Source organism: Watersipora subatra, chromosome 1 (genome assembly GCF_963576615.1).
Source record: "Watersipora subatra chromosome 1, tzWatSuba1.1, whole genome shotgun sequence".
Lineage (NCBI taxonomy): Eukaryota > Metazoa > Bryozoa > Gymnolaemata > Cheilostomatida > Watersiporidae > Watersipora > Watersipora subatra.
The window spans coordinates 7,436,350-7,453,173 of NC_088708.1; the positions used below are offsets into that span (position 1 = coordinate 7,436,350).

Below are 16,824 nucleotides of genomic sequence, written 5' to 3' on the forward strand. Positions count from 1 at the left end.
GACTACTTATAAATCTGTAAGATCTCTGGATTTCTGAGGCATTACATAAGGTTTCATCTTTTCTCTCACTCCCTTGCGCAACCATAACTCCTCCAAGCGCTTACAAAGAAAGGTCAGAAAAATGCCTTGCGGTTAGAGATGAGCCTTTAGTTGGCTGTTAATTGCTGGCTAGCCCGAGTCTCTGCTAGCTGCATGATAAATTACCAGAGAAGCATCTTATCTATAATTACTATCTAGTGACATTAGCAGAGGCATGCGAAGGAGTGCACCCTTTAGAACTTTATCTCTGCGGTTTGAGCCGGTGTACTCGGCAGATCTGAATGGCTAACCCTCTCTCTCGATCAGATGAAAGAGGACTCTCTGCGCTAGCAAACTTTCCTTTCTATTTCACCCTCTCGCCAACTCGCCAACTGTTAAGTTTTTATGGTACGAGTTCAGGAAGGTTCTTACTTGTAAAATGAAATTGTTCATGTTATTATCAAGAATAAAAATAAAATTAAACTCATGGAGCTTTCTAGCGATGATAACTTCTGTGCAAAATCAACCTACTTATGTCGAGTTAGCTTGCTTTGAGACACGGTAATATTGCTACTACTTTAATTCTTTGTCTGAACAAAGTTAAGTTGGAAACTAAAAATTTTAAATTGTCTTTTCTAAATGATTAGTTTCCAATGACCATCAAAGCCTTTAACATGATGCAGTTCTATTGACATATAATGGAATTGTATTCTTTTGAGAAATTATGTATGTTTGTAAAATAAAAGGAAATTGCTACCTCGAGATTTGTATCCAAGGAGTGAAAATGGAGCATGGATAGCTTTCTGGTTTATTTAAGTCAGCCATTTCCAGCCTCACAGAAATGTAATTGTTGCAGAGTGTTAGCGGTTATTGGTTCCCTGATGTAATATGTAATATGTAGTATGTATGGCAAAGCTGGAGACAATTGCAGCTGCAATTAAAAACTTACAATGTTTGTATAAAATTTAGAAGATTATTTTGCATTAAATTGTGCATGAGATTTTATTAAATGTTTGTACTCTTTAAAAGACATTAGATCTATATTATAATATTTACAAAAAATTAATAACTTCCTTATGTCTGCTCTGACTGTTACAACCAATTTAACAGCTTATAGTTAGATTGGAATATAAATAAGACATTTGTGGAATGTCTGTGAAAGGATTTGTATGGTTCATAGTTCCTTCAGACTAAACATTCTAGTTACAAGCGCATCATATAAATATTTAAATTTTCATATTGACAGAAAACTTTTACGTATTTTCCACTTTTTTTCCTGCTACATCGTTAGTGTAGTATGTAATATTGGCTATTTTGGTATTGTTACTTTATGACAGAGTTTTTGTTCCAATTTTATGTTTAACCTAGTTGGACTGATTTGCAAATTTTTTTTTACAAGTTTTGCTGCCACTGAATTGGCTGTCAAACTAAACATTGTAAAATAATACGGAAGTTAAAAGGGTATTTTTAAGAAGATTGAAATAAAATGATTAACTGAAGGCTGTAAACTGCAAGAAAGACCAATTCCGCCAGTGACTAGTCTGGAAGCAGTGTATGGTGTCAGATGACAGTATGCTGCCAAGAATGCAAGGAATTTGATGCACTTTGTATCCAATGCTGACATCATGCTGGAACTATAAAACCATTCATAGAAAACTACAAAAGCTTTGAATATGTTCAACCAATCAGCAACCCTGTTTCACTCAGTGCTATGTGTATTTAGGTTTTATTTCTCTTTTGTGATTTTGTAACAACTCGCATTTTTATTTATTTTTAATTTAATATTAGTTTTTATATTTTTTCGGTCTCTTACTCTTTTCTAGAACACTTCAATGTTGAGTTTTTTTTCTGACAAAAACCTTTTTTCAAATTGAGGTGTGAAAAACTAATTGAATGACTTTTTAAGTGATAACGAACCAAGTACAGTCCAGTCCTAAATTATAGCATATTTCTACAGAAAAGTTAGCACACTCTTCATACGCACCCTACACACACAAAGTTTGTACGTTCAGCGCAACATTTTAATTATAAAATTGTTACAAGTCCTTATTCAGCCGAAATATACATCAACAGATCGAAATCAAAATTAGAGTTTTTTTCGCGTGAACTGAGTTCAAATACCCAAAAGATGCCCACTGAGCTTGAACTTTTTATAGCTTTCATCTATGACTAACTGTGCTGGAAAACAGTTTAGTTGTCGGCATAAGGAGCAGGTGTGGGAAAGCTAGGTCTTTCTGTTTTGGCAGCTCAGCAGGAAGGCAGGGTGGGAACAACTCACCAGCTGCAATCAACAAGTACATGAAACGTGAAGCCAAGTGTTACCTTTGATGTGCTCTGCTTTACGTAAAGAACTACATATAGAACTTGGAGAAGATGCCAAGGGAGGTCCGATCCACTCTATAGTGGGATGTTTCTTCAAGAGATTCTAAAGGGTCCGTGTAAACCTTTTGCCCGGGCATGCCAAATACTTCTCTTTTACTTTCGGATCATCGTGTGTCTTGTTTGATTTTCATGATATATTTTATTGGTGCCAAATTATGAGTGAGTAAGTACTTAATCCTCAACAACTCAGTGATAGAGTTGTAAGCCTTTTGCAATGCTTGCAGGCATCATGTTGTACGTGGTATCTATTGTATCTATTAAATATGGAAATGGAAACAGCTTTCACCTGTGTTCCTACGATAATTAGATTCAATTCAGATCTCAAATTATCTCAGTCTTTTCTAGTAACAATTATTTGCTAGTGGGCAGAGTAGATATGCTCTTACCATAAACATACGCCGTACTCAGACTGAACCGACAGAGAGAACACACTTGAAAATATTTGGCTGTAACAGCTGAGTTGATCTCAGAGATAAATTTAAAATGATCCGATCATTGTCATGTTTGACCGCGCGCGCACACACTACACACACCACACACACATTCCACACACACCACGCACCACACACACCACAAACCACACATACACACCACACGCCACACCACACGCACACATCACACATACACATGCATACACACACCCACACACACATTCCACACACACCACACACCACACACCACACACACACCACAAACCACACATACACACCACACGCACACACCACACGCACGCACACACACACACACGCACACACCACACACACAAGTGCGCGCACACACCCACATACACACCCACACACACACCCACACACACACCCACACCACACCCACACACCCACACACACACAACACACACAAGAAACTCTCATTTGTTCAAGTCTCTGATTGTAACTGCTGAGTATAAAATTTGATATCTGGGAGCATCTTTAAAGTCTATTTATGTCACAAGTAAAATTGTTAAAATTATTTTATGAATCTAGAAGATGTAAGCGTGAAAATCTGATGTGATGAAAAATGAAAAATGATCTAACCCCCGAGTTACGATTACCTTGTTACACGGTTTTTCCGCCTTATGATATGAAACACAATGTTCTTTTGTACCCACCATACGACATTTTTTCACCATACAATATCAACAAAAATTTCACTCAAAATTAAAATTTTGCGTTCGGTGTGCTGAAAACGTCGAAACAACGAAGATGTCGATATGCTATTGGTCGAGATCCTTCGCTCAACACTTAAAAGAGATACTACGCTCGCTCTCTTACATTTTAGTATTATTCATTATAAGTCATAGTGAAAACAAAACCAGAAATAGATTGAATAAATTGAAGTTTAGTTTAATTTAGTAAAATACATACAAAACTTAGCTTTTAGTATGTGTTTAGTAAGATAAACTCCTTTAAATTAAATTAAACATTTATGCTATACGTCTGTCTCGAAGTTAAGAACTCCCTACTTTACGGACTGCACACTGGATTGAAATGTTACATTTTATGGCAGATAGTAGCCACTAAATACACTAAAGTTACTGTAGGTAATTGTAGTTACTAAGATTAACATACTGTTGTTACTAATTTTTAATATTTAGGCTGCAATACGTATATAAGATTTGTATGTTTTTTACCAAAAGGTGTTTGCATTAAATAATTACTATAGGTTTCTATATCCCTCCATAGAAAATTTTCACCCGGACCAACACTAGAATGAATTAAAAGCCTATGGCGGAGATCCACTGTATTGAGATGGTCTTACACTTCCAGATATAAACTAAAGTGAGTGCTGTGGCAGGTTGGAACTTTTAAATAAGAATATGGGCTTCATCGACTCTGCTTATTACACTTTTTCTTCAGAAGGATATACATTTAAATATTGGTGATTAACATAAATAAAAAATGAAACAGAATATTTTAATTAATTAAAGCCTGACAGAAGCAAAAGTTCTTCAAACTGATAACAAAACTTTACTTGAAATTCATTTTTAATCTTTATCCTGATTCAGTGGTTTTAAAATAAAAATACTCATGCATCTACCAGTGTCTGAGCTAAATTGATTTATAAAATGCAAACTTTGATTTCATAAATAAACAATAGAAATATAGTGATGGTGGATGTTCTAAGGCAGAGGATGCCTTCTGCTAACGGCAACTCTCTTTTCACTGCAAGCTTTTTACTGCAAAAATTAGCCAGCATACAGCATAGATGCTTGCAATAAGGTATAGACACTAGAAAATAAGTAAGCATATGATGTGGTCATATAATGTTTGTTTAGGATTTGCTTGGATTTGTTAAAAGCTAGGCAAAACCTTCCTCCAAAGCGAGTAGTTGGGAAATTACTTTTATTGAATAAGTCTCTTTGGCAACATGAAAATTAACTGCTAAAACAGATTTAAGGCTCTAAAACAGTATATACTATTCATACAGTTATCATCACAACGGAGAAAATAAAAACTTCTTTAAAAGCTTTCTTGACTAATGTTGCAATAAACAATATAGTAAACGATACGCCGTTACAGTTTGAAAATTTGTATCAATAAAGGAGTTATCTTTTCATGGTTTAAAAGTGTAGACAAATCTTTAATGCAAATTAATAAAACCAATCTTTTTGTGACTGCTCTCAATAACTGCAGTTAAAATTTTGTGCAATACCTTGTAGATGAGTAGTTGCAGTTCAACTTATAAAAATTTTATTTTTATAAAAAGAAAAAATTAGCGTTACAAGCAAACAGCTATTAGTAATCAATTATAGAAAACCTTAGAAACTAGACATACAGTACATGTACTGTATGTCAATGTACATGCCTATAAACCCAGGTTGCCTAATTGCAAAATGCTTGGTATTATGAATTTTCTTCTCAATTTGAAACAGATTATGACAAGAGCGGACAACTTTTTGCTTTGAGTAAAGGCTCAAACTTTAAAATGTGACATGGCAATTGTAAGGCTTTACATTAACAACGAGAAAAAGTCAGATATTAGTATTTAAATTATTGTTAAATGTGTAAAATCTAGTTTAAAAGCTTGCTGCCTTTGAGAGTGTTTTTGCCGCCGTTTCGTGTGCAGCTACCATGGAGTAGCTGCCTGCACTGTATTACTTGTTAGCAAGAGGCAAAATAAGTTTTGGATAAAGAATATATATTTACTTTACACAATTCCAAAGGTTTATATGCATAAGAAAGTCCATAAAAAAGTTGTGCAGAATAAAGCGTTATATAGTTGACAGGAAGTTCAGGTAGGAGTTGTCTGTTCTATTGATTTACAATAAAAATTTGAATTGTGCTGCATTAAAAAATCAATATAGATGCCATGCGTGTTGTATGTTTCTTTTTATAAACAAAATATGTGAATGATAACACTGAAGGAGGGTGGTTCATATTCTTTTTATTGATCATTTTTAACCTTACATGCTAATTAAACTGATATTCTTTCTGATCTCTGGAACTGAACCAAAAAAAGCTTATTTAATTTTCTTTCAAGCAACAACTTTCACATTTTTGCAATTTTTGTTTTTATTTTCTGCAATAAAAATGTTTTTGTTTAAGAATCTACACTGAATAAACTGAGTTGGAATTGTCAGCATGACCAGAGCAGCTGCCAAAAAAGTTATAACAAAGTGACATCTCGTATTCAAAGAAGACCTTTAACTTATCGAGTAAGATAAAACATGGTTCTGTTTTAGTTGAAATTCTTCTACAGCAAACAAAACATAAAACCTAAAACAAAGCTGATATTTACTGCCAATCAGGAAGAAAAAAAGGAAATTATCAATTTAATTGCCATCAGATATAGGCGAAGCCTTCTTTGATTAATATGATTGCTCAAATTCACTGTAGATTCTATTAACTGTTTTGCCATATCTAGACTATAATTACTTAAATGTCGCAACAACAAACTAAACAATCAGGTCAGACTGGACATCAAATTATCAAATACTGCTGATGTAACTATTTTACAAATTATGAATGCACAACGTGCATTCATAATTTGTAAAATTAGCTACAATTACAACTTTTAGTTCTGCACAACGTGCAATCATTATAAAACCAATCAGAAAAAATAAAAAAGATTTCTACAGATCCCTTCTATTCTTAACCGATTATCAAAAGTTTATCAAAAAAGGTTTTAATCAAAAATAGAACCTAATTGGTGATCTCAATGCTGAGACACGACTGATCTTGGATCTGTGAAAGTCGTTGATCAGTAAATTGAATTGATAACTGAAAAGGCCATGCGTAGGGTCTGCAGTCGAATCTTTCGCAGATCATATGACCAATTTAAACATGGACTCTCTTTTGTATAACACTGATATATATACCTTTGTGATATATACCTCCCGGATCAGCGCTAATCCAATATGTTCCAACCTTAGCCGCTGTATTGGAGGTCTCTGCTGTTTGTGTACAATGCTTGATGAACCATCATATCATACTTTTAACTATTTGCTGCGTTCTATAACAAATCACAGACTAATCTATGTCAGTACATACAGCTTCTCATTGACCAATCAAATGTCTCGGTAACAGTTGGTGCGAGTGTATTTTCAGTATAATTATGCTCCTGTAATTGTGTCAGTTGATAAACAGCTTAGGCCATCATGGTATTTTTAGCTATAACAAATACTCGCATATATCAATTTAAAATTAAACGATTAAATAGTAATCTATTATAATAAAAGTTAGTCTCGGGTGTTTTAAATATTTGCTGCCAATGATGCTGATAGAGTATGGCTATAGAATTACTCTCAACATGTCTATGAACCAACTTAAACTGAGAAAAAAATTGCTCCATTTTGGCCAGTTTTATTGTATACACTTCCTTTCTGTTTTTCACTTTTTTACTCACAACTAGCATTTATTAAAAGATACATTTTATTTCCCAACCACTCAGCCCTAAATAACAGCAGCAGTTATTCCAGTTTTAATCATTTCCATTCCCTTTCGACCTTTTATCATCTATTAGTATTATATTGGACATCAGAGGCTGCTATGAACATCTCTGGATGTATGTGAGACATGGCTACCGCAACCATAGAGCTGAATAAGAAGACAGCGAGGCCCTATAACTCGGCTTACACAGTTACTAGAAAATCAAAAGGCAGAACAGATCTGAGCAGGTGACTGGTTCAACTGGTTTAAGCGTTAAGCATTGTCATCCGTTTGTTTCTTTTTCTGTATCTCATGACTCTTTCAAACTCTTATTTTCTCTTCTCCTAACTTCTTCATCTTGTTCTTCTTATCATCCATCGCGACCCTTTTTAAGCCTTCATACTTGCACAAGGTCGCTGTTCACTCTCTCATCAGCATATTTCGAATACTGACAGCAAATTTGTTACGATTTTTTTGCGCTGTACCAATTGGCATCGCATCAAACAACTTTGAATACAATATTGGCAAAGCTCAGAAGCAAAAGTAGATAAAAGCATCATTAACATACCCTAATTCTCAACACACATATAAAAAATGTGTTTTCTATTAAAGTCTGTGACACCACAGTATTGATATAATGATATTCATTTATTTCATATACTTATAGCATACTCTATACACTTTTCTTTTTTACTACAAAGTTACATAGCAACATATCAACCCTTTGTCTGGCATGGCTCTGACAAGAATCAATTACCTTGATAAGAATCGATTGTTAGGCATTTTGAGTATGCTGACTGCTGACTTTATTTTCACTCAGAAAAAGGATCATAGTCAGCGGGTCACTCAGTGTCTGGGTGCCTGTGGCCGATAGACCAATCTTTTGATGTTTGAAGAATGTGCTCGTTGTCATTTTAATAAAAAGAAAAAACCTGTTTATGCTTTGCCTTTTTATATGCGTGTTTGGAGTCATTTCCCCTGTGCCATTCAGTGTCATCTATTACAATAAGTTTTATCGTCATGATCGGCAAACAGTGCGCTGCCCTTTTCCATTCTGTTTTATACTCTGGTTTGTTTTTACAATAATAAGTTGAAAATGCTGACAAGGTTGTGTTGCACCAATTTCAATTTCTTTCTCGTTTGAAACAGGAAATAAAAAATTACATTATTGCTAAGCGGTTCATTCAGTGCATATTATTATTGGCAGCGTGTAAATGAAGAGCAATTTGCTAGAGCATGAAAAGTAATTGCTTTAGAGATTTTAAATGTTTCATTGATCAGTTACGTCGAGATTAGCAGGATATGCTGTACATTATAGAAATGATGCTCGAACAAGTAGTTCTATACATAAAAATTGCACAACAGAACACTTTGCAAGTAAAACATAAATATTTAAAAATAATTCCATACATCAATACAATTTTACAGCATTTGCTAAAGTGTGCAATACAGTTAGCTAGTCAAAGAGTGAACAACTCCTTTAAATAAAATTTAAAATATGTATGTTCCTAAACACAAAATATTATAACAGTAACTGCAAATGTAGCTGGCGAACAGACCTATAGTGTAACTTTATAATAACATATATATATATATATAAATACATATAGTATATGTATTTATATATATACAAATATATATATATAAATATATATATAAATATATATATAAAGATATATATAAATATATATATATAAATATATATAATATATATAACTAGAAATTCCACTGTCATACCGCCCACGACCAAAGTGATAATGGAAAAAAGAAAGGTTACTGTTGATTGTTGAAAAAGTAGTTCTCAGCAGGAATTGACAGAGTATAGTGTAAATGAGACTTGTTTGAAATAGAAATTGAAATATAAATGTTTTAGAAACAGCTTGAAAAGCTTGGTTTAATACAATAATAAATCACACCTAATCACACAAAAAATCACACCTAATCTACTACTATCTCAAACCTGTTTTACAACAATAAAAAAAATTAATTTAATCTGTAGGCCTAACTTACTGTAATGTATGTATTTTAACAACAACGATAAGGAAATATGTTTATTATAACTCTGAAATGCAAAAGTAGAAGTAAAATGGCAAGCTACTGTGTACTATACACAGTTTGAAAGTTGGTTGAGTTGAATGTAGAATGGTATTGATAGCGATCTTTAACAGAAAGCAAGTATGAGCATTCACGTGTCTGAAACTGCAACAAAATAAAAAATGTTTTTGTCATAGAGGGGCGTTGTAGTTTTGCCCTAGCTTGTACATAAGTTGTAAAGAATTTCGGCTAATGTTTTAAATAATGAAACCTTCGGTGATTGGACAAAAAAACATAGGCTGATAAACTGTGTACCACAATTTCGTACCTGTAATTCGGTCTACACCTCAAACGGTCTACGTTTATTACAGAAACCTTCGAATAAATTCGATTACAAGTAAACTGCCATAGACTGGTGAAATGAAAATGGTTTTTACGTTAAATGCGCAGTGCTAAACAGTTCTACTATCTGTCGCACGGCTTTATTGGCGTATGGTAGGCCGGTCTTAACTTTTATTAAACCAAGCTTTTCAAGCGTTTTGTGGTGATTTTCGTCCAAATTAATCTGTCTATTTGTGTATAATCCGATCAGATGGGTAAGTTTTAAGAAAATGCCGACGGTTTACAAAGACTTGATAACATGTTTAAATAGGCTTAAATGTGTTTTGTATCGTTATTATACTTTAACGACTCTACAAAACGATGGTTAAATTTGTTGATGAGATTTCAAAGCAAGGGTTCGTCTCATTGTTGATGAATAATTTTCGTAAGTTGTGTGCACATGCATTTATCATAAAAACTCTCAAACTTCGCTCCGCTCGTTTGGTCGTGGGAATATATAGAGCCGATATACATACATATAAATATATTTATACATATACATATTCTGATGAAGAAGAAAAAGGTTGCAGTTCACTAGAAGAGAGTGCTCAACATTAAAATAGGGCATTTATATAAAATATATCAAGAACTGAAAACTTTTAAAACTGTTTACTACTTAAAGTTTCATGGTTGTTACCATTCATCAGGTAAAACTAAAAAAAAGATTTTTTTAGTTTTACCTGATGAATGGTATATATATATATATATACCCCAGAATAAAGTGACCCCAGAATAAAACATCAATCTGGAATAAAGATAAGTAAAATTAACCTATTCCACACTCTAGTTATATATATATATATATATATCAAATATAATCATATATAAAATCTATCGCACTAGAGACGATCCTAGATGCAAACTGTGCAAAGATGCACCTGAGACCATCCAACACATCATCAGTGGATGCAAGCAGCTAGCAGGAAATGCATACACTGAGCGGCATAATCATGTCCCAGGTGTTGTGTATCGAAGTCTATGTGATGAGTATGGCCTTAATAAACCACAACACTGGTGGGAAGCTCCTGGTAAGGTCAATGAAAATGACCGCGCTAAGATCCTCTGGGACTTCTATATCCGAACTGACAAGCATGTCTTAGCAAACCAACCAGATATAGTGGTGGTAGACAAGGAGAACAAGAGGGCTTCTATCATAGATATAGCAGTACCCAATGACTACAATATAGCCAGCAAAGAAAATGAAAATGTAGAGAAATATATCCCTCTTGGAGAAGAGATGAAAAATGCTGGAATGTAAGAACAACTGTAATCATTGGGACACTGGGTTATTGGGACATTGGGATGCAGGTGTTATTGCGCCCAGTAGTCATTGGGACACTGGGCGCAATAACACCGGCGCATAAAATGTGGCTTGCCCAAATACCAACAGCAATCAACTCAGGTGAGTTGCAGAAAAGTGCGCTATTGGGAACAGCTAAGATCTTGAGGCGAGTGCTCAAACTCTCAGGTCTCTGGTCTGGTAGAAGACCCGAGTTAGAGCAGAAATTACCACCCATACGGGGTATCCGGGGTGAGGAAACAATGTTTTTTATATATACTAGTAGCTTATATATTTAGTAACTAAAAGCAGGTGCAAAAGCATATAAAACGATAACTCTAGACTAAAAACCTAAAAGATAATTAGTAGAGTATGGAATAATGGAAAAAATATTAGGAAGAAAATTAATTTTCTGTAAAAGCACTACAAATCTGTTTCGTGCGGTGTACTCCTCAGGAGCGGTTTGACTAAAATCAAACCACTCCTAAGAAGCCTGCGCCTATATGCATATATATGTATGCATATATAGGCATATATATATAGGGTATAATATCTATCTGGATATGTATAAATCCAGTAAAATACCACCTAACCATAAATACCCATAGTTCTTGGTAAGTATAGCATTCCATGAAAAAATCACCATTCTTTGTTCCCAGGATTTACTTTGAAAGGATGAAAAAATTACCAATGAACCAAATTAGCGCTTCATTTTTTGTTTCTCATTTAATCTTGTTGCTAGAAAAAACTACATTTGGCGCATGCCAAATAGTTTTTGTTACTTAAGGTACACTTGAGGAGTAATAGCCTAACGTTCTTAATACCCCTCTCAAGTACGGCTGATGGTAGTAGCATTTACAGTCGAAAATTAAAGTTGAACAGGACATCTGTCATGAGATGATGTGGCAATAATAAAATGTCTAATATTCTCAAGTAATCCAAGACTTTCCTGGATTACTGCAATCTCACCCCTTGAGGGCAGAGCTGAGGTGAAAAGTACCCTCGAAGAAATCCTCATTTATTGGCCAGCTGGCAGATTTTATGTTAGTGTCAGTGTCCAGCTTACACACTTATAATTAATTCATTCTGTAAAAAAGAGCAGGCGTAGCTGAAGCGGGAAAGAAAGAAAATATGTTTTTTATACCCTTTCAGATTAAAAACAGTCACTTTTTGTCCCATAGGTGTCTCTATTACCTATAACCCTTCTTATTAGAGAGAATGTAATTTGTTAGCAATTTTCAGCAAAACCTTTTTATCTTTTCTGCCGCTGTCACGAATGCTGCTGAGATTCACTAACCAATTGGTCTAATAATCACGTATAGCACTGGCGCAATGGATTCGCACTGCAAACAACCGGTCAACTCCGGCAAGAGGCTCTCACAGAACAATAGGATAACCGATGTGCTTCCAGTTTTCTAGACCCGAGCTAAGCATGATTAAGGTGGATGAAACAGATAGATCCGCATAAATGTCGATGGTTTGTGCTGAGCAGCCTTCTTCTGGCATTAGTGACACATCACCTAGGCAACCGAGGTATGATGTGCCAGATTCAGAAAGTCAGGGGATTTTCCTGTTAGCACTGCTAGACCAACAGGCATACTAGGCTTTGGAGCTAGTAGCCTGCTTGATCAATGAGGCAAATCATTTGGGCTCGCTTACTGGTAACGGCTAGAAGAGAGAGATGAGTGCCTTTGTGGTAGGCCAGTGCTATACTCCCGGTGATGGCGTTATAGACTATAGTAACTATACTAATGGAGAAACCACGGCAGCTGAAGAGTTCTACCGACAGCATCAGGCGTTTGACAGCAGCTATCTCGGGGCAGGTGGAGATGCAGAGGCCAGGTATGCTGAGCTCTGCGAAACACATTAGTCATGCGTAATTAACGCTACATTATAATCTATGGTTGTTCGAGCCATGGGTACCTAGCAAGCTGGAACACTGCATGCTGTGTAATATACCTCAGAATGTTCCAGTATCACTATATAGAAGCCTTTTTTCTACAGTTCTTCAGCAAAAGAGAGGTTAATGGGGTGTTTGACCATACCCAGCAAAAGGGTTTTCTGTGTAACAGTGTGCATAATTGAAATCCCAAAAGTTTGAAATCAAAAATGCAGTATAGGGGATTACCTCCATTAAGTTCTAGTAATCCAGTTATTGGGAGTTATGACTCCTTGTCAGTTAAGGATGAGTCACTACTAATTCTCCAACTATGATTCTGTCAGCAATTAATAAAAGTGAAGCAAGCAGCACTTGATGACTGGTCTCAGCACGCATTTTTTAGCAATACATATATAGGGTAAAGTAACTCCTTTTTTAGGTATGACACCCAGAGAGATGCTGGCAGTATTACTGCCAATTATCCTATACATGGTCTACGAATGGACTACAGCATGCCCACTACTGCCATGACTACCCCAATGTCAACAGCCATGCCTTACAGCCCTGCAGTACCCTCTGATGCCACTAGCACTGCTCCTGTTGAGCAACCGGTAACTACGTCTCCCTCCGGCGAGCAAGAGCCACACGTAGCGTCTGTACAGATATACCCGTGGATGAAAAAACTGCATATGAGTTGTAAGTATGGTCAGTGAGTTGACTCTAGGAGGGTATTGGGGCATTTGAGAGAGCGTAATGCTCAGCTCCTGTTATGACGAAACTAGGTAGAACAAGGTAGTGGTTGGGTTTAGTTACCTCGAATATATCTGTTTAAACCCAAAACAAATACACTACGTTTCCATGACTCAGGTAATCCACAAGTCTGTGTCATTCGTGAGATGGAAATGACAAAAATCCGCTAGTCAAGTGAGTTTTATTACTCATAAATTTTGTTTATATGTTTCATGCTTGCAAAAGATGAAAACCGCACTTGCGAATGAGGTGCTAGAAATTGCCACGCAAGCTATTCCATTTTAAACATTTTCCACACTTCAATCGTTTTTATTTCAATTTATGAATTTCTGAGAATTTTGCCATTTCAAGTGAGACATAAATCCACCGCCACGATCTTTGTTGTAGAATTCTGTTCTTTTTTAACAAAACCCGTGTTAATCTGCAGCATGCGAAATGTCCATTGAAAAGCTTATTACGCTGTAACTCAATGTGTGCACAACTCCAAATACGCACCAACCCCACAATGGAAACAGTGATATATAGTATCACAGATACTATATATCATGTGATACTGAAGTTAAATGGGCCTGTGATTTGTAATAAATGGGCAATGTATTTGATTGGGTCTGTGATACAACATATCACAGATACATAGTATCACAGGCTGCATTTAAATAAGCTATTTGTACTTCTTCTAGCAAAGAGCATCGCAACAAATAGACCCGCTAGAGATGATCATGTGTATTGCATAAGGCCGTAATGATAGCCAGAGGTGGGACCCCTGTGGTGGGTTTGACACATCACATGTTTCAGTTACCAGCATTCATAACCAACTCGCAAACATGTATTACTGCGTAGCAAAGCATGTCACTCAAGTATTTAGTGTCACTCGGCTACATAATTTTGTATTTTTTACCTCGCATTTCTGTATGATGGTTCTACTCTGTTTATGCTCGCTGAGCAATCATTTATAACTTGTAGCTAGCGGGCTTTTACAGTACCGACGACCATGTTCAGTACGACCATGTTTAGTACGACCATGTTTAGTATGACCATGTTTAGTACGACCATGTTTAGTACAGTTAAATTTGCACTCCGATTGAACAGTGAGCAAGCAGAGGGAAGCCATCTGATTATTTAGTGGTGTGTTAACCAAGCGTGCTTGCTTTGATTTTTTGCAGCGAACAGTGTTGATGGCCTTGACCCTAAACGCGCTCGAACAGCTTACACGAGACATCAAATTTTGGAACTAGAAAAAGAGTTTCATTACAACAGATATTTAACGCGTCGACGACGTATAGAAATTGCTCACACTCTAGATCTATCAGAAAGACAAATAAAAATCTGGTTTCAAAATCGACGAATGAAATGGAAGAAAGAGCATCGATTGCCAAATACGAAAGGAAGGATCCCGGAGGTCAAATCTCAGGAGTCTCCTTCAGACAAGAGCCTCGACGGAGAGGACTAGTGAGGGACCCCGGGTAGCTCTAGTTGAATAGATGTACTCAGTGCATTGAGGCTACCAGTTGCACAATACAATGGATCTCATGGTAACAAGTTGAACACTGACAACTCAGCCAATCATGTGACTGATTGAAAGCTGATCACTTCAAACCAGGCATCGAAATTCCAAACGGTAATCTTGAAAAAAGATATTTCTGCTTTTATCTCATGGTATTTGATAGCATGGGAAATTTGTTGTACAGGTACATACATATCTGTGTAAATAGCACATAATCATATATATATTCTATTAAAAATAAAACTACTCATTTAACGTAAATAGTTATCGTATATATAGAATAATACTGTAGTACATCAGGTCAAGGAGGAAACGCTTTTGTGTGAATCGTGGTTCAGCATCTTAACTCGACATGATGTACTGTAGATGAGTCATCTCAGATCTTATGTTTTATAGTTAGTAGCTATATATAGACTACCTCCATTTTATCGCACTACATTGTATTGCACTACTCCATTCCATTGCATCACACTACATTTTTGCACTACTTTATTGTATCGCATCTCATTATTTTTATTGCAATGCAGTACTAATACTGTGAAGTTCTACACTTATTGCACTTGGCACTTTTATTGCATTTGGCACTATTATCGTTGCAGCTGGCACTATTATTGCATTTGGCACTCTTTTTGCAGTTGGTACTATTATTGCAGTTGGCACTATTATTGCATTTGGTACTTTTTTTGCAGTTGGTACTATTATTGCAGTTGGCACTATTATTGCATTTGGCACTCTTTTTGCAGTTGGTATTATTATTGCAGTTGGCACTATTATTGCATTTGGCATTTTTGTTGAATTGAAAAATATTTGATTGACATTCTCTAAGATTTCAGGCTGAGTTTATACTGTTCCTTGTTGAAGGCAGTTATCCAATCTTATGGTCTCTGTATTCAGTTTTCATGGATTACTGTTGAATGACCGGGTGTGATGATCCAATCTTCCCAATTAACATTTTCCATATTCTAAAACAATATTTTAAACAAATATTTTAAACAAATATTCGGAATGGTAGATAGTAGCACCTGCTACATCGTACACCTCTATATGCTATTCAAGTAGCTTAGCTCCATTAACCATTCAGATATTCTACCCAGCATACTAATGAAGACAAATGGACCTGCTGTGTCATAACAAATGTGTGTATAATTTTGATAAATGCGAAAGGGAAAGACATGATATGCAACGAGTAACTTCAGAAAATAGCATCAATTAAAAAAACCGTCAATCATAGCTTGAGCTCAGGCCATTACACAACTAATGACCTGCATGCAAAGGAGGGATAATTAATAAGAAGTCAGCAAAGGCTCTTTTCTTGTGTCATAACCAACCTACTCAGATCACAGGCAGTTTCTGTAGACATAAACGGAAAAGGCATTGGCCATAGCGTTATGAGCGTAGTAGGCATGGTGCTCACTGTGGAATAGGAAAGCTCTTCTGATGACATTCTTCCCAAGCTATGAGCTGGTTTGACGTAGATTCAGCTATGAAGGGTGTCATTATACGTGGCTGTTGCCATGGCAATGGTTGAAATAAATAACTTAGCATTCAGCAACCATTCCTCCAAACAGAGAGTACCAAACGAAAGACAAGCCATGTGTGACTGACTGGTACAGTCTGCCAATAAAGACTTGATCCAGCTATGTCACGCTCTTTCTTACTAGCTTTTTATCTCTTGCAAAAGATTTATCTGCTCTTCCTTAAACCATGAATGTATCAAAGCCTTTACACAAGT

The 16,824-nt window shown here is 35.8% G+C and overlaps 1 protein-coding gene across 1 annotated transcript; it reads left to right on the forward strand.

Moving 5' to 3' along the window:
- Positions 1-12,619: 12,619 nt before the first annotated feature.
- Positions 12,620-15,917, forward strand: LOC137401789 (homeobox protein Hox-B4a-like). Its single transcript, XM_068088569.1, has 3 exons — positions 12,620-12,801; positions 13,278-13,534; positions 14,752-15,917. The coding sequence occupies exons 1-3, from the start codon at positions 12,641-12,643 to the stop codon at positions 15,036-15,038; spliced, it is 705 nt and encodes a 234-aa protein (XP_067944670.1). The 5' UTR covers positions 12,620-12,640; the 3' UTR covers positions 15,039-15,917.
- Positions 15,918-16,824: the final 907 nt, after the last annotated feature.